The following is a 20,472-nucleotide window of genomic DNA, read 5'->3' on the forward strand; positions in this document are numbered from 1 at the left end:
GAGATGATTTCCAAGAAGCTAGGTTAGGGAGAAATGTGTAAACAAGCATGGGGAGAGTAAATGATTGAACTTGTAATAGGTCTAAGCAATCTAGGACCTTAAACCTTTCCAATGGATCACTGGCTTAGTGGTTTTCTGAGTGGGCTGGTTGAAATAAGATGGGCTTTGGCTCTTCTAGTTTAGTTAAAGAAGACCCATTTTAGGTCTTGGGCATCAATGACAAGGTTGGTCATTCATAAATGATGAATGGCACGGTTAGAAAATGGTCAGGAAAGGCAAAGCCAATGGTAGGATCATGCTTTAGTGCTGCGCAATTAATGCACAACACCGAGTAGAGTAGGGCAACGATCGAAAAGGGGTCCCACCTCACTTTCTATACCATACACAATCAAAGGTGAGAACCTTCTAAGAAAGCAGATTCGGACTCTCCTCGAGAAAAGGGACGAGGTTTTCTCGAATTCACACGGCAGGTTGAAGAAGTTTGGAGGAGTTGGGATGGAGAGGAAGTTGGAGACGAAGGGCATTCCACGTTATAGGGGTTATTCTCTGCATAGTAAACTGTCAAAGCATAAGCAATTCATTTTGATCATCTAAGATTTTCTGAAAACTTTGTTTTGCATGTCAATTCACTTACTCTAATTGAACTAAAACTCAAAACCAATTGATATGAGACTTTTGAATCTACACCTCTATAAAAACAAAACTTCAACCACGTTAGACTTGCTTGCGTGATATAAAAAGGTGGACCTTTGGATATCTCCAGGCAGGTCTGTTCATAAACCTGCTCCCTTTAAAAGTCAAAAGAATGGACAAGAGATTGAAAATCTTTGATTCAATTGGTCGTGAAATAAATGTCTAAGAAAATGTGAACACTTACAGTGGGAAAGGTTAGAAGTAGACAAATTAATGAACGTTCTCCCATCTTCTCCAATGAATGATTGCTTGAATTTCTTCTTAGCGTGTAAAGATGGATGTAAACTCAACACATCAAATAATTTTGTTTTATTTATTTGAATGTGTGGACTTATGGAGAGTTCATATGAAGCTTGGGTCTTGTTCAACATCAATATCTATAGTATCTATTCTCTTTTATGAAGCAATTCTTAGATATCTTTACCCATTTTGGAAGAAACATGAATGAAACAATCAACCCATGACTGAAGAACCTCTTATACGGTTCTAAGCAAGAGAGCCGAGGGAGAGGAGTGCACTGTTTATCTATATCTATCTCAATGAGGCATCTAATGAATCATTGCAATGCGTATTTGCCCCTAAGAGAAGGAAGAAATTTTTTTTTCAGATAAAATGGATTAAGAATGCGATTTCTAAGCATAGGTTCCTATGGATCATTTGCTTATCTTTTACTCATGAATTATTTTTTGGAAGGAATGTCAAAAAAATCATGTGAATTATGAAAGAGAAGACTTTCTTAAGGATTCTATCATCAGTCAGTTGTTGAGGATGTTGAACCTTATTGGGCTACCTCTAAAATGATTGCTAAACCAATTAAAGGATCCTAAGCATCTGATCTCTTACGTAATTTGGTGTATCTCATTGCACAACGACTTTAAAAATAATCAAACGGTCTGAATCAAATGGTCGGTGAATCACTTCTCCAGCAAAAGATTATGTATGACTTGAAAACCCTAAAAACTAAACTAAACAGTATTTGGGAGATGGGTGGTGAGGTTTTGTGGTGAAGAGAACTCCTTGATGGCAGGAAAATCAAAAATGAGTTCCAACTTCCATAGTTTTCTAGGTGCAATGCACTATATGAAGATTTTCCACCTAAAGTTTGAACTTTTGAGCCTCATAGAAACATATTTTCTCAATGAATAAGTCATTAAATTATAGCGATTCACCTTGTGTCAACATCACAGCGTGTGTTACTGAAATTATCATGTGGGGTTTGGAGAAATTATCTTCGAAGTCAAGTCACAAGGGGGAGAGAGAGAGAGATACCAGTGAGAGTTTTATTATTCAAAGATAACCTAATTCCTACCTAATGAGTCAGGGGTGGAAAGTCAAGGTAATATGCTTTTCATTCCCCAAACAAGAGAATGAATTGTCTAAGGCATCTCTTTCAATGCAGTAGAATGTAATATAAAACATGTAGAGTTCTCAATTATTCTCCTAATCAGTCTTTGTCTTCTTTGTCCTTGATAATGTCTTATCTATTTTGTATTATTATATATAGTACAAGAAAGAAAGAAAGAAAGAGAGAGAGAGAGAATGAATTCAACAATTCATCATATGGTTATCATTAGTCATAACCAAATAATATAATACATAGTTGGCAAATGCCATCACATGATACAGATAAAAGACAGCATGGGAAGTTTCTTCATTCTTCTTCTCATGCAGTTTGGTCAAAAGATAATAAAGAAAGCCATGAAAAGGATGAAAATTATGGAAATCAGTTGGTAGCTGCATAAAAGACTTCTTTTCTCTCTCTCTCTCTCTCTCTCTCGTTCTCAATTCTTCTCCAGCAGCAATATATGGTCAAAAGATCTTGGAGGTTGCGTATCTACACTATTCAAAGACCTTCCTTCATTTTCCACTGCTATCTCTCTCTAGGGTTGCTAATGGTGGGGTTGACGATTTTTTCATGCAGAAGGTGTAATTGAGGACGTAAGTATGACTTGGAACCTTTGTGGTTGATGAGATTTATAATTTTGTTGGAAATTCAATTACGGCGGAAGAAGATTGAAGGAAATGGATGGTGATGGATATTCCCTTCACCATCCATTTCCTTCACGTAGACATTTGGTAAGATTGAAGGGAATGGATATTCCCTTCACGTAGACATTAGGTAAGTTTGATTGATAATCTACCCATTCAACTAAATCTGCTTCTATTCATACGAATCTGCATCAAACTCTCTCTCTCTCTCTCTCTCTCTACCAAAGAGAAAAAATAACGGCTAGAGTGTCAAGAGTCAAAGAAAAGCGCAATGGAGATCAATAATTTGAATGTGGTTGGGGCTGAGGAGAAGGTAGAGAAACAGCTGAGATGATTCAAAATCAAGATTTAATGGGTTGACAACATAATTAGAATCTTGAGGTTTCCCTTTCTTAACTAACTTACTGATTATACTGTTTATGAGAAAATTTTGGGTTCAGGGGAAGATACAATGTAAATGGAAAATGGGTGAATGAAATTCGAAGCTGATTAACCTCCAACCTATAAAACCATGGTCGAAATACATTGGAAAGCTAGCTAGATTAGTTAAGTTCAAAAGAGAAAAGACTCAGAAAGTCACAACAGACGACATCAGAATTTGCTATATTAGGTGGGTAATTGATCTACAGCTGGATTTTGTTTCTTTTCAGAATCTCATTCATTTGTGATCCATAATGATCCTGGAGAGAGAGAGTGAACACCTACTAATTTTGTCGGGTTTGAATCTCTTGTATTCTGTGAGTCCATGAAATTATGGTTTTGGTTGTATTTGTAATTGAAAAACAGGATTTGGGTCAATTAATAATACTGAGGTAAAATTGTAATTACATTGGGATTAGGATTTTAGGTCTCCCTATAAATAGTCTCTGTGAGATAACCTAAAGGCATCAATCTCCGAATCAATCCCTGTAAGAGATTGGGGAATCAATCACTGTAGGGGATTGAGAAACCCATCTTGAGGATAAGGATGGGGGCAAGCAAAGGGTAGTACTTTGTGGGTGTGAGAGTGGTGTGTGGTTTCCTGTAAATAGTGAAACTTCTTTTCTCTCTGGTGGACATAGGCATGGTTTTGCTGAACCATGTTAAATTCCTCTTGTGTGCTTTGCTTGTGTTCTTTTCAGTTCGTGTGTGCATCCATTATCCCTAACAAATTTAACACTTGTAATTGATGAATTAACCAAAGACATTTAAGACGAGATTCCTTGGTGTGTACTTTTTGCTGATGAAATTGTGTTGATAGATGAGACTCAAGTGAGGATTAATATCAAGTTAGAATCACGAAAAATAATTTTGGAATCAAGAGGCTTTAAATTAAGTATAACGAAGACATAATATATAATTTGCAATTTTAATCATGATTGGGCAGACGATGATGTGGTGAAACTTGACGATAAGGAGATTCTTCAAAGTGATTCTTTTAGGTACCTTGGTTCAATCATAAACAAAAGAGGTGATATTGAGGATGATGTTTCCCAAAGAATTAAAATAGGGTGGATAAAGCTGAGAAGTGTGTTTGGGGTCTTGTGTGATTGACGTATTCCATTAAAGCTTAAAGGAAAATTCTAAAGAGCTGTCGTTTGACTAGCTTGATGTACGGTATAGTGTGTTGGGCTGTTAAAAATAATCATATTGATAAACTCAATGTAGCAGAAATGATGATGCTAAGATAGATGAGTGGTAAAACTAAGAAGGATAAAATAAGAAATATGTTCTTATTTCTTACCCTTCAGGAAAATAGTTTAAGGTTGCACAATCATATTCAACGGAGACTTATAAATGCCTCTGTACAGAAAAGTAATATAATTTAAATTAAAGGAACTAGAAGAGCTAGGGGTAAACCTAAGATAACCAAAAGAAGTGGTGAGAAAGGATAAGCATAGCTTGTGCCTTGTATCTAGCATGATCCCAAACAGAATTGATTGGAAGGTAAGAATTTATGTAACCGACGCCATTTAGTTGGGACAAGGCTTATTGTTGTTATTGTTGTTGTTGTTGTAGTAGTAGTAGTAGGAAACTTGAGGTAGAATAACTAATCACATATTGTTTCTTATATAAAAGTGCGAACACGAGAAAGCCTTGACTCTTAACATTTTCCTTTTCTTTTTTGCAAAAAGGTCACTTGTATTAAGAACTTTAAAAAATATAAAAAATAAAAAAAATTTATAAGGAAAAACCTTCATTTGTGGAGCGCTCATCCTGCCTTCTTCCTCACAGCACTAATATTTTAAAAAATTTCATCATCAAAATTTTTAAAAATAGAAAAACTCTTTCGTATCAAAAGAGCCTTAATCTAAGTTTCATTGTTCATCTTACTGTCTTTTCTTTCCACAAAGAGTCAATCAATTTTCACAATTTCTTAAAAAGCCATCACTCGGCATCTACTTTTTGAGATATCCCTTTCTTCATCTAGACCGACAAACAGTGAATGAGGTTGCTTCTTTCCCCCTCGCCCACCAAGTTGCACTTTTTTTTTTTCTTTTCCCACCAGTTAATCCCTTAATTTGTACCAAAACGTCTTAGCCTCGGCGCAATAGCTAACCCAACTATATATTGGATCAATCCATAAATCATGAGATATTTTATCAATGGCCAACTCATCCTCCATGTATAGAGGAGCCTCCACCTCGGCCACACAATTGAATTCGTGGTAGATTCGAAGTTTTGAGAAACCCTCTCTAGCACAAATTCCTCTGTGTGAGCCCCTCTTTTACCAATGCATTTACCACTTTATCATTTTCAAAGTTTTATGTATTTAGAAATTTAGAACTCTAGAATCCACTTTATCATCCATCTCTTCCTTTGAATTTGAGGCCATGACATCTAAATCCATCCTCCCATGGACTAGGCGATAAGAATGCGAGGACAAACTCTAACTCTCCTTATCTTGAAGAATTTGAGACCCCTCTTCACATGAGTTTGATGCCAACAAGCGTTTAATAAACGAAGAGAGAGAGACTAAACAGTTCTCTAGTTTTGTTTGTTTTGATCTCACCAAACAGTTTTCAAGTTTTGTTTTGATCACAAGCAATAAAAGCATGTGATGCATATGCAAGACATAAAGGGAGAAACTGTATCTTATACGTATCATACACGGGAATGACTGTTTCAAATAATTCTTTTTTGAATTCCTCTTTTTTCAAAGTTTCGTTTTCAAGGAGTCAATTATGTCAAGGATATTTGTTGTTGAAAGCAATGAAACGTTTATCTTCTTTGCATAGTTTCATGTTCAATGATGTTAAATGTTTTTCTAAAGATAAGTTCTCTTTTTCCTTCCAAATTTCTAAATATCCAATCACAATATGATTTTGTCAAAGTATTAAGAAGATTTGTCGGTTACTAAATTCTTTGGACATTCTATCAAATAAGAGATTAAATTCTTTGGACAGGGTTTCTTTAGAGATATACTTAGGATGATGCATGTATTACAATTTAAAAGGACTTGCAATTTATATTTTATTATATTTTCATATTATGTAAACATTAGTTTATATCTAAACATTCAAAAGAAAATAAAGTTTCACAATTTAAGTTTAAAGGTTTGGATTCTCGCATGTTACAAGAAATTTTTTGGGTACGCCGCGAAAGGGTAGATTAAGTTGAATACTGATAGAAATTCGTTTGGTGATCTGTGGATACCTTGGGCATGAGATGTTTTTTGAGATTCATCTGCAACAACGGTGAGGATATTTCAAGTGTTTTTGGAGGCTATGACAAAATTTGAAGTTGAGTTAAATGTATCAGTATAAGGTCTAGAATGGACAAAGGATTGAGTTGGGTATTACTAAATTGTGGGTGAATGTGATTAAGTGGTAGTGATAGCACTTTTAACTCAAAATGATACCTTCTAGTAGTTCATAAAGCAATAGTGGTAGAGACTACAATTATGTTGTGGATAGTTAATGAAAGATAGCACATTGTTACGGGAAAGCAAATGTAACATATATAAGATGGCAACTTCTACAATATAGCTTGTCCTAATACGACCTAGATGAAGTTACAGAAGATTGTAATGGGTGTTTTTGACTCAAATATAGACAAATTAATTGAAAAAATAGAAGTAAAAATGTTATATTATTAATTTACAAGAGACCCAATGATCATATATGAGGCACTTGGGGACTATAAATGGCAAAAGAAATTAAGATCTTCTCCACTCAAGTAGGTTGTTATCCAATCTTCGAAGCCTTATAGTTGGGTTGATATAGGCATACCCGTATGGACAAGCCCTATGTGAGGGTGCATGGAGCAATGGGAGGACACGCTGCCCGACTGTAGATAGGGGTGTAAATGGATAACCGAAATCCGCTTCGCATTTGCATCCGTTTAGGAGTATCCGAATCCGTCTGATTATTAATAGGATGCGGATATGGTATACCCCTTTCTTATCAATTATTATCCGTCCGATAAAATTATCCGATTAAATTACTTATTTAGATTTATTATTCTTATTTTTATAAATTTTACCTATGATATATATGTGACTATTTTTCTAGATTTTCTACTAAAATGACTACCAAAGTTATTAAATTCTTAAATTTCAAAACTAGCCCTCACAAATAAAAATATAATAGATACTCAAAAACTTGTATTCAATAGAGGATGTGGACATGCAAGCAATTCAACATGGAATAATTATACATGCATGCATGTAGCATTGAAAAAATAGAGAGAAAATGCCTGAGAATGAACAGATTTTGTTTAAATAATACATGTTGAGAGCATCAATGAGTAATGAATGAATGTCCTCATTGAGTGTTTGACCAGATTAACTCAATGGGGCTTTCAAGAAACGTCTTGGATTTTTTATTCTTTCATAGATAGGCCACAAGGTTTTACACTTTTATCTTGAAATCTGAAGATTATTTGTTAACTCTTGATTGGATGGAATTTAAATTAATAAATCAGATTATCTGATTAAACAGTCTAAAGAGTGAGAATCTTCATCTACACATCAGGCTCTAATGATCAATCCCTTTCCTATAGATAGATCAATTTTTCTGGCAAGATGAAAATCTGAATTATTCCTATGACTGTATAAAAATGGGCAAGACAAAGAAGAAGATGAATGACACGAAGAGATCTTAGATCAAGTAGTACTTTGTCAAGTAAAATATATTATTGTTATTGTGAAGTCAGCTATCAACAGATGATAGGATATGTACATGCAAACTCACACAAAAAACTGGTCCTTATGACGAATCCAAACTATTCCTTTCACCAAGACAACCCTTCTATGTCTCATCAATCCATCATTTCATTCCATCCTTGAAAGCTAACACTGATGAGTGATGAGACCCTTCACAGCCACCCACATTGAAAACCCAAAAACAAATTCTTACAAGAATGAGTTCTCTCTCTCTCTATAGAGGTTTGTTTAGTATTGTCAATCAGTCATGAAGCATAGAAGCCCAACATTCACTCATTCATACTACCTCAGTCAAATCTGATTCTTCCTTCCTTACAGACCTCAAAAGAAGAAACAAAAATGCGTTTCAGAAACCGAAACCTAAACAGATGAGTTTCTGATGGATAGATCTACACAGTTCTCAAAACAAGAGCCCCACACAGTCTGTGAAGGCAGCTGCAGCTGCAAATTACTGCTGCACACGCCAAACTCAGCCGGCGACCTCGATGCAATATGTGGTTTTATGGGTTTTAGTCTTATTCTTTGTTATCACCAAAAGAGTCAAAAATCATAAATTCTGTTCCAGAGTCATAAATGTTTCTTATTCATAAACAGTAGCATATAAATTAACAACTTGGATAGTAAGCAAGGATATTCAGGATATTCATGGTCTTGTCTCTCTCTTTAAATCATTTTCGAGTGTTTCTTCTTCTTTTCTCTTTCTGTAAAATCCCATCATTCCTTCTCCTGCAACAACTTACATAATCATTCCTTTCTCTTGGAGGTTTCAGTGGTCTTCCATTTGCTTTCATCTCCTCCATATCCAGACAAATTTATGTTTTTAATAAATTTTTCCACATTTAATTTCTCTTTAATTTCTTTTTGTTGCGTTTCACTGACAACGTGTCATTCCTTGTGCCCTAGTTGACAATTTTACCATCTTTTCTCTGGTAACAACAACGTATTGAAGAGATCATCTAACTCAACTGTTCAAGGATTTTGAATGGCTGAAATTTATTCTTTTCTACAAAAGAATTATATCACCCATAGATGTAGAGATGAACACCTTGGAAGTAGAGCAGGAGAGAGATTTGTATGTAGAGCTACTGCTTTTCAGATTTTAGATACCCAACTAGCAGAAGAGGTAGTAGAGTAGAGGGAGGCAAAAGGAACGTTTGGAGGAATTGTCTCATAGACTCACTGTTAGCACTTATTAGGAGTTGTCTTCTGTTTTATTTTTTCTGGGTTTTTGCTAGCTTTGCTTGCTTTCTTGGCCAAAGATTTTACTGTTACTGACACGCCGTCTTTGCCTTTCAACTCTCACCATCTCTCTCTCACAGCCCTAAACCCTAGTTTTGTTTTTGGGTACTAAGTAATAACCCCTAAATCCTAGTAAGGAAAATTTTAGTTTGAGTTTAATACAGATCTCCACCACCTGTTTGTAGGACCTTTTATTAGGTTTGGAAAATGTTCCAGAAAACCAAACAAGATAAAATTGTTACAGGAGTCGCTCAAATTTTCAGTGATATTTGATATATTTTGTTCTAGGAGAAAACTTGATATGTATATATGAATCAATCACTGATAATCTTAAAAAAAAAAAAAAAGAAGAACAACAAAATAGACCTTTTGTAGCCATTATGATTAACTCATGAGAAAATTTATTTACGAATTACCGATGAAAAGGAGATGTTGAAAGTGTATTTTCATAAAAATGCTAAACTTTCCAAATTAAGAAAGTCAAATTACAACTTGGTAAACTAATCTACTTCCTTGACCAGACTTTAAGTAAATTTGCAACTTGAATAAGGACTTTTTATCCTAAAAGAAATCATGTCTTTAGGCAAATTGCATATTCGTTTCACATAATACATATAGGGGAGTCCACATTGACATACCTTTTTTTTTATTTTGACTATTTGAATCTCATATGGACAATTAACGTATTCTTAAGTCTCATTGATCTAGTGGATTTTTTTTTTTTAATGAATCCCTCTTTCGTTTTACATTAGGCAATAACTTTGAATTTTTTTTGAGTTGGAGGCGTAAGTCGTAACTCTTTTGTGTATTTAATTATTATAAAACCACTCACTGAGATGTATTCAAGGTACATGTAACCTAATCCGAAAGCTTAGTTCAGAAAAAAGAAAAGTTGTGTAAAATATAATTACAAATTTAGTGGTTTAACAATAAATTACAAAATGTGACATGTGACTTAAACAGTTAAAATAGTAAATAAAAGATTCCCTCTTATCGTACTTCTATTAGAACATTAAATGTTTTTGTTGTTTTTTAATCATCATGTATAGATATTTATGTTTATTTGACCATACTTATAAGAGAACAAAAAAATATTCAATGACTACCATGGTACCATGCAATTAAGAAATTTTCTATGTCTACATGATAATGTAAATAAAGTATACCTCTCACCTCTTTAGTGCAAATCTCCACAATACCCTTTATCTAAGAACTTCTGACCCAAAATTTAAATTTCATGAAGGTTTAATAAAGAGTTATATTATATTTCAAGATATTGAATATTCTTTTAATAGTTTTAAATATAAAATATATTCCAATTGAATTCCCTTTCATGATTGAGACCGTCAAACCTAATCAAATTATTCATTTTCAAATCCAATTTGATCAGGTTTCTTTTTAATATTTTGGTCAATGTGAAAAGTATATTCAATTCGTTGTTCTATGAAGTTTTGATTTAAAAAACATAAAATAGGCCAAAAACCAATAATATTGATCAAAATTGGAATAAAATAAAAAATAATTGAATCCAAAATAAGTTTGCATTGATGCGATTTGAAAAATATATGTATTTTTTCAATATATTCTTGATCTGATTTAAATTTTAACATTTTTTGAAGTACAAATGCACTTTCTATATATATAGAAAAATTGGAGATGGAGATGTTATAGATGTTGCTAGCAAAAATTGAATACACGACCTTCCTACTGAGAAGTGAGGTTCAACCATTCTACTTCTTTTGGCAAATTTTAACACGTGGATCTTGTAGTTGAATTAAATCAAATCAAATCAAATCAAATTGAAGGTCAAAATCAATTGATACCTTTGCTTGATCCTTTGGTTATACTTGTGTCGAAATGGGTATTAATTGATTCACAAATCAATATAGTTCTGACGTTTATTTTTTCTCAAATAATAGAAGAATTAAGAGTCCAGATCCTCTCCACTCGGACAGGCCGTCATCCATCCTTCCACTCTCTCATATGTCAGGTAGGCCTTGTGTTAGGACTTATGTGAATGAGGGGTAGGCCCCGCATGGGTGAAGAGGATCTCCACTTGAAAAATAGTAATAAGTATTTACTAAAATTCAATATGTTATTTTATTCTTTCATAACAAATGGATAATAGAAATTATATGAAGAAACGGGTTATAAGAGATATGTTTTGTTAGGGGAATAGAAGTTTAATAAAAAGACCTCGATGATGAAAGTTTCTCAAGACCACTACCCATTCCGCTACTCACAGACCCCTTTGTCTTGCTCTCCTGGTCGTTACCCGTGCTCAAAGACTAGAATTTTCATATTGTGAGCTACCCAAATTTAGAACAATTCCATAATTAGTTTATCAAACACCCATTTTCAAACTAAGAAAAACATCTCAACGTTAAAACGCGTAAAAGACGATTTTACACAAGAACCGATCTCTTCCATAACAAAAATCTATACCAGTACACAGGGTGCACAAAAAATCGCCGAATTTCGGCGATATATAGCCAAAATTCTGTGGTTTCAGTTCAGGGTGAACCGAAATGAGAGGCGAAAGTCGAATATCTCGCCATTTTATCACCGAAGTGACAATTTATCGCCAGTTTGGCAATTTCTCACGAAATTCCATGTTGCCGGATGAAGAATCACAATCAGAGATTCCATCAACGTGCCGAAGACCCATGAGGGTTTTCATTTGTTGACCTTTTTACCCTTAGCTCATGTCATGTGTTTTACCCTCTTTGAAATCAGTTTCGTTACAACCTCCCGTTGCTTTAGCTAATCTGTCCACCTTCCCGAGTGTGATTTCTATGTTATGTACGGCCGGGCCTAATGACATATCAATTGAAGTATATTTTTTTTGGATCAATCAAAACCCCTTAAAATTTTATTTTTATTTTTTTGGGATCAATCAAAAGATTCAAAACCCCTTACCAAGATGCAAATATGGGTATCCCTAGGCTGCCAAGATTGCTAATTTCTCGCAATAGTCCTGATATTAACCATATTTTCTTTGCTGATGATTATATATTTTTTGTCCTGCAACTGAATCAAATACTCATCATATCAATTTTATTCTTCAGGAATATATACATGTTTCCGGGCAACATATTAATTCTGCTAAATCTTCAATGGTGTTTAGTAGAGGAAGCCTTGAAGAGCTATCACTTCACGATTGATGAGGTAAGTTCCCATGATACTTATCTGGGGTTACCTTCTACTTTTGGTAAATCTAAAAGCCAATTGTTTGCTTATTTTTATGATAGAATTGCTAACAAGTTGGTTTATTGGAATAGTAAGTTATTGTCAAGTGCGGGTAAGGAAATATTAATAAAGGCAGTTGCTCAAGTTCTCCCAACCTTTGCAATGTCTATCTTTTTACTACCGAAACAGGTAATAGATGGATTATCTCAACAAATTCAAACTTTTTGGTGGGGAAGAGGTTCTCAGCCAGGTATTTCCTAGGTTTCATGGGAGAAGTTATGTACATCAAAAAAGCATGAGGGTTTAGGGTTTCGTGATCTTTACCTTTTCATCAAAGCTTTATTAGCTAAACAAGTTTGGCGAATGCTGCAAAATCCCAATTCCTTGTGGGCACGAGTTATTAAATCTAAATATTTTCCTAATGATGATTTTCTTGATGCCAGATGTTCGCTAGGATGATCTTGGGGATGGCGGAGTTTACATGAGGGGAAGACAGTTCTTAAAAAGGGTTTGATTCGAAACATAGGTAATGGTCATCAAACAAATGTATTCTCTGACCCTTGGATTCTTGATTTTCCTTTGAACCGTATTTGGAGAGATCCATCTCCTGGCAGTCCTTTATGGGTGGCTGAATTAATTCATTGGCCATCAAGATCCTGGGATTATTCTAAATTGCAGCAATGGTTTTGATCTCATGAGATTAATGCAATTATAAAAATTCCGATTATATCTGAAACAGTGCCAGATAGAGGGATATGGAAGCATACTCGAACAGGGAATTTTACTGTTAGATCTGCTTATTTTGTGGAGTTACATGGCTTTTTAGGCTTATCATCCAGGGGAACTAGCTCAGTCTCTTTATCTTTTTGGACTTTCCTGTGGAAAGTTCATACTTTGCCTAAGATTAAGCTATTTATTTGGAAATTATGACATAATGCTCTTCCTACAAATTTAAAATTGTTTTTAAGAGGTGGTTGCTACACTCCTTTGTGTTTTTATTACAAATGTGCCCATGAATCGATTGTTCATCTTTTATTTTAGTGTCCTTTTGCAAAACTTTGTTGGAAAGTCTTTCCACTTTGTTTGGATACAAATATATTTTGCGGCCGTGACATTGTGGACTGGTGGAACTTCATTGAATCCTTCTATTGGCCTAATGGTAATTTAGATTGGGTGCATACTATTTGGAGTGCAATAGCTTGGTTAATTTGGAAGGCAAGAAATGTTTAATGGTTTGAAGGGCTTGCACCTAGTTTAAGTATGTTTTCATGATCCCTAAATGGTTTGTTGTAGGATATTCATGGCCACTTTTTCGATACTTTTTCTTCAATGGCCACGACAGGAGTGATTGAATCTCATATGTTGCATGCTTCAAGTCTTCTATTTTATCATTTGAATACGCAACTGATAGATATTGATGACATAAATTTCTTTCATATTTTTTCAGATGGTTCATGGGATTCAACAACTTCTCGTAGTGGTCGTGGAGGGATTATAAAGACTTCCTCTAGGTCTTTTATAGCTGCTCACATGAAAGTAAGTTGGGCTTTATCTGCAAATCAAGTGGAGTTGGATGCGATATATGACATCATTCAAGTGGCATCTGCTATAGGGATCACGAAAATCAAGATCTTTTCTACTTGTCTGGCCGTGGTTTCTAGTTTACATGATCATTCTAGTACTTTAGATTGTTATTGTTTCAACTTACTTCAGCTTATTAAGACCTCTTTGTTGAGGTTTGACAACTGTGTTGTTTTATATATTTCTAGAACAGAAGAATACTGCAGCGAATTTTTTGACTAGGGGAGCCCGTTGTTTAGGTATGTCTAAAGTTTGTTGTGGATGCAACCACCTAAAGAGGTCTTGATCCTTTGTATTATGTTCCTGCTGGAAGAATTTTTCAAGACTTGTTGCATTTATCCGTGTTTGAAAAAAAAAAAAAAATAAAAAAAAAATTACCAAAATATGGTGTTGAAACCGATAATGTGAAAGACTGGTACGACCGTGAGTACAGATACTAACATTTAAAACCGAATCGGCTTATCTAAATTTCAGGCCGCTAGAGAGAGAAAAGGACTTTGAATAAAATAAATTTGCAGAGGAGACCCTCTTCGTTAGTAGTCTTTTCAATTTTTTTTCTCTTTCGGCACCGCCTTACTTTCCAGCCCTTCACAAATCTCACGCATATTAAAATTTAAAACGTGATTGATGGAAAGCGATGTTTTGCTAATACCACCCCAGACTTCCAACAAATTTACAAAAAAAACCAGAATCTTTTCATTCCATTTCTATGGTTTTAAGATTTTTATCTGATCTATCAAGGACTCAAATGGCATTTTAAAATTCCTCTGTCTAATCTAGATCCGTCGTTGACTTCTTAACAATGAAATCCATGACAAGAGTTCAATGGATCTTGACTCTTGACTGATTCAAATTTCTCAAAGAGAGAGAGAGAGAGAGGCGTTTGGCAGTCTAGTTAGGCTGGTGGGTTAATTAATTCATCTCTGAGCTTAATGAAAAGTTAAAACAAGATCATGTTTCAGAGATTCTGTTCTTAATATTATTACGGCCGTATCTTTAATATTTTTTTTGGGAAATTTAATAAAAAATTGGAAAAAAAGGAGAATTTATTTCATGGGTTTTTGTGATCATGACGACGTTGGCGTTCTGGGTGTAAGTCTGTAAGAGGCAGGAGGGTCAAAGCTTATATGTAATCATTTCGTAGGGATCAGAAGCTCGTGATGAGAATTTTTTCTTTGGAGAGCTCAACTGTAGCAGCAGATCACCAGTGCCACAAGGAATTTGCAGGACGACCCTTCACCTTCCTTCCTTGATCATCCTGTCTCTCTCTCTCTCTCTCTCTCTCTCTCGTCCCCCCTTTATATCTCTGCAATTGTTGCTGTAAACTAAGACAGTTTCCCAGTTTCCTCGGTACAGTGAAAAGGGTAGGAGAGGTTTGTGAAGTGGTTTTAAAATCTGGGTTTTGAGTCTATTGAGGGACCCAGATAGTAATACCTCATTAAAAGTTGGGAGAAGAAGACTCAAAAGCTTCAGAAGAAGGTTTTTAAATTTCTATCCAGGAAACCCACAAGGGAAATTCTTCATAGTTGAAGAAACTGAGTTGTTTTGATACTGAATTTCAAGCTTGAGGCTTTGTGGAAAATGGGGAGTTGTGGAAGGAACGGAGCAGTAAGGCAGTATATCAGGTCTAAGGTTCCTCGTCTGAGATGGACTCCTGATCTTCATCACTGTTTTGTTCATGCTATTGAAAGGCTTGGAGGGGAAGAAAGTAAGTGCTGTCTCCTCTTTTTTGCATTCACTTTTCCTGTTTCCCTTTGGGGTTCTGGATTTCCTCTCACACCCTCTCTCTATCTTTCTGAGTTTTATAATTTTAATTGCCTTCTCTGTAGAGGCTACACCAAAGTTGGTTCTTCAGCTGATGGATGTAAGGGGGCTTACTATATCACATGTTAAAAGCCATCTCCAGGTGCATTTCTATGGTGTTTGTTCCTGATTAATATTCTTTTTTCTTCTTCTATTGACATGATGTTGCCCTTCTACTGTTTTCTGAAACTGATTTGGGTTGTTGATGCTTTCTATCAGATGTACAGAAGCATGAAGAATGATCTGAACAGACAAGGTATGTGTCTGCTGATTTTTATACTATGAAGTGAAAGATGAGATGCCCCCATTCACATCTTCTACCCTTCTCATCCTCAGCTAGCTAGCTCTTCTTGTTTCCATATTCTTCCATTTTTATTTTTTTTTAAGATCTCTGTGGAGATCACTATTTGTGTTTGTCAGCGAGTCAGTCTCCTATTCTTATTTCTATTAGAAGTTATTATCAAAGTTCAGGAATAAGCTATTAAACAAACAACTTTGTTGGTCATTTTTAGAAACAGTTGCCTACTTACCTTCTTTTTATCATTTACTCTTTGTTACTAATAAAGCTGAGGTTAGCTAAAATGACATAGAACATCAACTATATTCAATGTCCTTCTAGTTTTTACTACTTGTATCAGGGTTCTCTGAAGCTCACCAACCCCACCTCCGTATTCTTTGATTTCGTGAGCTGGTTCACACCAAAGTTTCTCCAATGTTAGGCCCCATTGCCCTTTTCACCTCATAAACCTAACTCCTTTCTTTAATGTGCAACAGAAACGCAATCAACACAACAAAGGATACATTCTTTTGATGAACATCATGTGTTCCTTGATGAGGAAAATGATGTGGGTTTCCCCCCATCTTCCAAACTTGTGAAGGATTCTGATTCTCAGTTCATGTACGGTCCCTTCCCTTCAAAAAGGTAAGCTTATCTTTACCGTTTCAACTTTGAAGAAAAAATCAAAAGAGCAAAAAGGAAAAGTGGGTACAAATACTAACAAGAGAACAAAAAGGATTAATCTTTTTCTGCTTCTTTTTGTTTAAATTACTGTTTCAATTACTGTTTCATTCTGTATTGTTTTTACATTTTTTCACTTTTTCCCTTGCAAATCTCATCAGGGCTAGAAGAGAGACAAGGAGTTCTAACACCAACAACATGCAATGCACTCAAAGAATATGTGACATGGTCACCTCCCCGTACTATTTTCATGATTATCTGCAAAATATGGCTGAGAATGGTGGACTAAAGGAGAGCTTCAGATGGCAGCAACAAGCTGAGGCTTCTTCCACAGCCATCTCTATGCCACACCACCTTTACAATCTCAATGCTTTAGGATACGCAATCGAAGAATCTGAGTTCTTCAAGGTACAACACATTTATACTCTTCTGAGTCTGTCTGTGTTGTTTTGCCTTTTTGGTCTTCTTATTCTCCCCCACTTTCATGATCTTTTGGCTACCTTCTTTTGTTTTGTTGTGAATTTTCTTGGTTCTGGTGATGGCCTTAAGGAAGTTTGCATGAGCAATGAGACCATATCAGACCCTGTGCTTCTCTCTTTCCCTTTAAAGAGAATTTCTTCTGCACCTACACGTGGGTAGATAGAGAGAGAAAGAGAGGGGTGGGTAAATACCATTTCTATCCTTACTGAGAACTATTTTCTCTAAACCACAGTGGAACAAGGAATAAAAAATATTTCTGGTTTATGATTTTATCCAGAGGTAAGGACCAAAGAGTAAGGACCAGTTTAGTTGTTAAAACTTCTCTACAGATTTGGAATCTGTCCTTGGATTACAAAAGATCACCTTGGGTTGAACATTTTGCTCAAACAATATAGCTGTCTACTTTAGCGGGGAAAGTTGAGAAAGAACCATACCTAAATGTGTTTCAATGATTCAGATTTGGAATATTCCTGCCATCTTTCTGGTTTTATTTTCTACTTACATTTGGTAATTTCTGTACAGTGTAAGAGAATAACAGAAAAAGGTTATCTTACACAGTTACACTTACACCCTCCTTGGTTTTTATAGTTTCTAGGCTACATTCTGGTCAGAATATTTCTTTCCACTGGAATGGAATCTCATACTGGGAACTATAAAACATAGGGGTTGCTTGGAAGTGACCTTCCCCAATAGGGTCTAGGTTGTAGCATGTTTGTATTGAGAGAAACAACAATGTACAACTATTCCTTTTGTCTTCTTTTTTCTCATTACACTTCTCATCATCAAAAACCAAAAGGCTTGCCCTACTTGAACCTCTTAGAGCTCCATCTCTTAGTTCTTTAGCCATAGAGCTAGCCTGGTACAGTTGGTGGTCCTGAAGGGACCCTTGTGCCACTGCCATCTCTCTCTCTCTCTCTCTCTCTCTCTCTCTTTTAGTGCATGTCAGGGACACTTGGGGACACTTGGGGTATTGAGGATTTTTCTTGCTATACAATGCTTTCATATCTTACAGTAGATTATATTATTCAACATTACTGCTATTCTCTAGTATTGCCCACTTCATTTTGTTTCTTGCTTGTAGAGATTTCTTTGACAAGTCACAGTTCCCAAACAGACCTCTTGAGGATATTGGCTGTGAATTAGAAGGATTTGTTTCTCCAGTTGCAAAAAGATGCCAAACAGCTGGATTTTTGTCATAAGCATCTGATGCTGCATTATATATTTTTTTAATAGTTAAAAGCTTACATATATAAATGAGTTCTCCTTGACCAGAAGGTCCTGAACAAAGGGGCATGTAAAGGTCAGATAGTTAATGTAAATACTGGGTTGGATCCATTTGATTCAAGTAATTCATTGATTGGTTTAAGAATGAAAAACCCAGAGAAGAGCTCACGCTAGACCTTGGCTTTCTTTATCAAACTTGGCTATCTTGATGACCCATTACATGAAATTATCTCACTTGAAACTCATCTTTGTTCATGTACATTTTCTTTGGTAGGCTACAAGGCTAGATAATCAAGATCAACAGCAGATGCCATTGACAAGAAAAAGAAGAATGGAGAATATGGACAACAGTTTCCAGTCTCATGTGTCTCAATTTAGTGACAGAGATCACTCCACAGAGGAAGAGGGTGGTGATGATTATACACTTTCACTATCACTCTCATTGAGGCCATTGGCCCAAGCAAGTAATGCTTCATCTGCAAGTGAAATTAGTGAAGCAATCTCATCTTCCTCCATGGTTAATGTTAAGGAGTGTTCAAGGGAACCTCAGGTTAATTTGGATCTCTCCATCTCTCCTTGTGGCAGTCAATGTTGGCCAGTGTAAATCTCTTTTGTCTCCGAGGAAGTTTATTCTTCTTGTTTTGTCTATGAGTTTCTATCCTATTGTTATATTAAATTCCCTTGTTCCTTGACCTACTTATTGGGAATTAGAATGTCTTGTGTCTCATGAAGTCCCAATCTTCTATATTAAATGCTTATGGAGAGATTAAAATAACAAAATGTTTCGAGTTTAATAGTAGATCTGTGCTGATTTGCAGCATCAGGGAGACCCCATATTTTTAGTAAATCTTCATTGCCAAATATAATCTTAAAATGTAGTATCATTTAGGGCTTGGTACTTGATGGCACTACTGAATTGAGACAATTGATTGCTTTTTCTCCTATGCAAGAGATGATAGCCAGACAAGCAGCCCATTTATTGTGCAGCACTGAGCTATGTATGGCCATGATCGAATGAGTGGTTGAGGTTTGAAATCTCGACCACTCATTTACTTATAGGCATGGTTGAAAAGGTTCTAAAAAAAAAAAAATACATGAAACGAGTGGTTGAGAAGCTCAATCCAAATGGGCAAGGGTGAGTATGGAGGTGATGGGTGGAGGTCTATGTTTCCTTTACATATCATGTCCTACACGTAGTTTTTACCACATAATAGGAAGAGGTCCCATAGGGGTGCACTGAGGATCGTACTTTTGATCCATTTTATCAAAACTTAGATCGAGGTATGTCTCATTTGTAATATGTGGTGGAGAGGTGTGTGAGGAGACCGGGACCACCCCTTGGTGGTTAGAGAATCCAAACTTGTCATGGCTAGGGTTGATTTGTAGTGAGGTTAGTTGTATTCCTTGGAGGATACCCGGGTTTGTTGATCAAACCTTCAAATATATAGTATGTTTTAATATTATACCATCAAAAAGTTGACTCATAGGCAATGACTATCGTCTCTTAGTGAAAAAAATATATCCATAGCCCTATCCCTACTTGAAATATCAATCTTCTTCTTTGAGTAACAATGCTCTATCTTCTTTGGTGACAAAACTCAAATGGCCCTTATACATTTCCAAGGTTAAAATAGTGCATGTTGTTGACAATTATAGGTTTTTTTTTGGTAGGAGATAACAATTTTGTAGTTTGGATTGTGATAAACCCTAATATAAGCTATTTTTTCATAAGTGAAAGCGATGATCAAGAAATTTGATGCAAATAAGTGAAAATATATAACGAGCTAAGACTTTCTTGACATCTTATCTTCTTTGGCCAATCGAAGAACAAGACTAAGTGGAACCAATGACATCCATATGAAACAATATTTAAGCAATATCGATTTAAAATTTAAAATTTTCAACTATTTTTTCTAAGCATTGTTTTGTCACATGAGAAATTAAACTCGATTTTTTATATTAAAATTGGGAAAATAGTCAACAATACCCAAAAAATAAATGCTAAATAGGTTATCAAGTGAAGATGTCAAGGTTGTCAATGAATGCTTATCTTGGCAATGGTGTGTCAAAGAGATTCTCTAATAGTTATCTTAAATGTTTGGATTTGAATTCCACTCTGCCAACGTTTGTTGCCAGTCTCGAGTTTGGGTGAAGGAAAATGGTTGATGCA

General features: G+C 35.3%; 1 protein-coding gene across 1 annotated transcript; it reads left to right on the top strand.

Annotated features, from left to right (window-relative positions):
• Window positions 1-15,009: 15,009 nt before the first annotated feature.
• Window positions 15,010-19,124, top strand: LOC149000858 (myb family transcription factor MOF1-like). Its single transcript, XM_089140279.1, has 6 exons — window positions 15,010-15,545; window positions 15,667-15,743; window positions 15,860-15,896; window positions 16,415-16,562; window positions 16,760-17,006; window positions 18,577-19,124. Exons 1-6 carry the CDS (start codon window positions 15,419-15,421, stop codon window positions 18,904-18,906), a joined length of 966 nt encoding a protein of 321 aa, XP_088996405.1. The 5' UTR covers window positions 15,010-15,418; the 3' UTR covers window positions 18,907-19,124.
• Window positions 19,125-20,472: the final 1,348 nt, after the last annotated feature.

The sequence above is a fragment of the Hakea prostrata genome, chromosome 11 (assembly GCF_041222555.1).
Source record: "Hakea prostrata isolate BN-2017 chromosome 11, UWA_Hpros_2, whole genome shotgun sequence".
Classification (NCBI taxonomy): domain Eukaryota; kingdom Viridiplantae; phylum Streptophyta; class Magnoliopsida; order Proteales; family Proteaceae; genus Hakea; species Hakea prostrata.

Bases quoted from the DNA above. Each gene is read 5' to 3' on its own strand.
- LOC149000858 (XM_089140279.1), top strand. From the start codon at position 15,419: ATGGGGAGTTGTGGAAGGAACGGAGCAGTAAGGCAGTATATCAGGTCT. The intron at 15,546-15,666 runs GTAAGTGCTGTC...CCTTCTCTGTAG, and splicing joins AAGGCTTGGAGGGGAAGAAA to AGGCTACACCAAAGTTGGTT. The intron at 15,744-15,859 runs GTGCATTTCTAT...GCTTTCTATCAG, and splicing joins ATGTTAAAAGCCATCTCCAG to ATGTACAGAAGCATGAAGAA.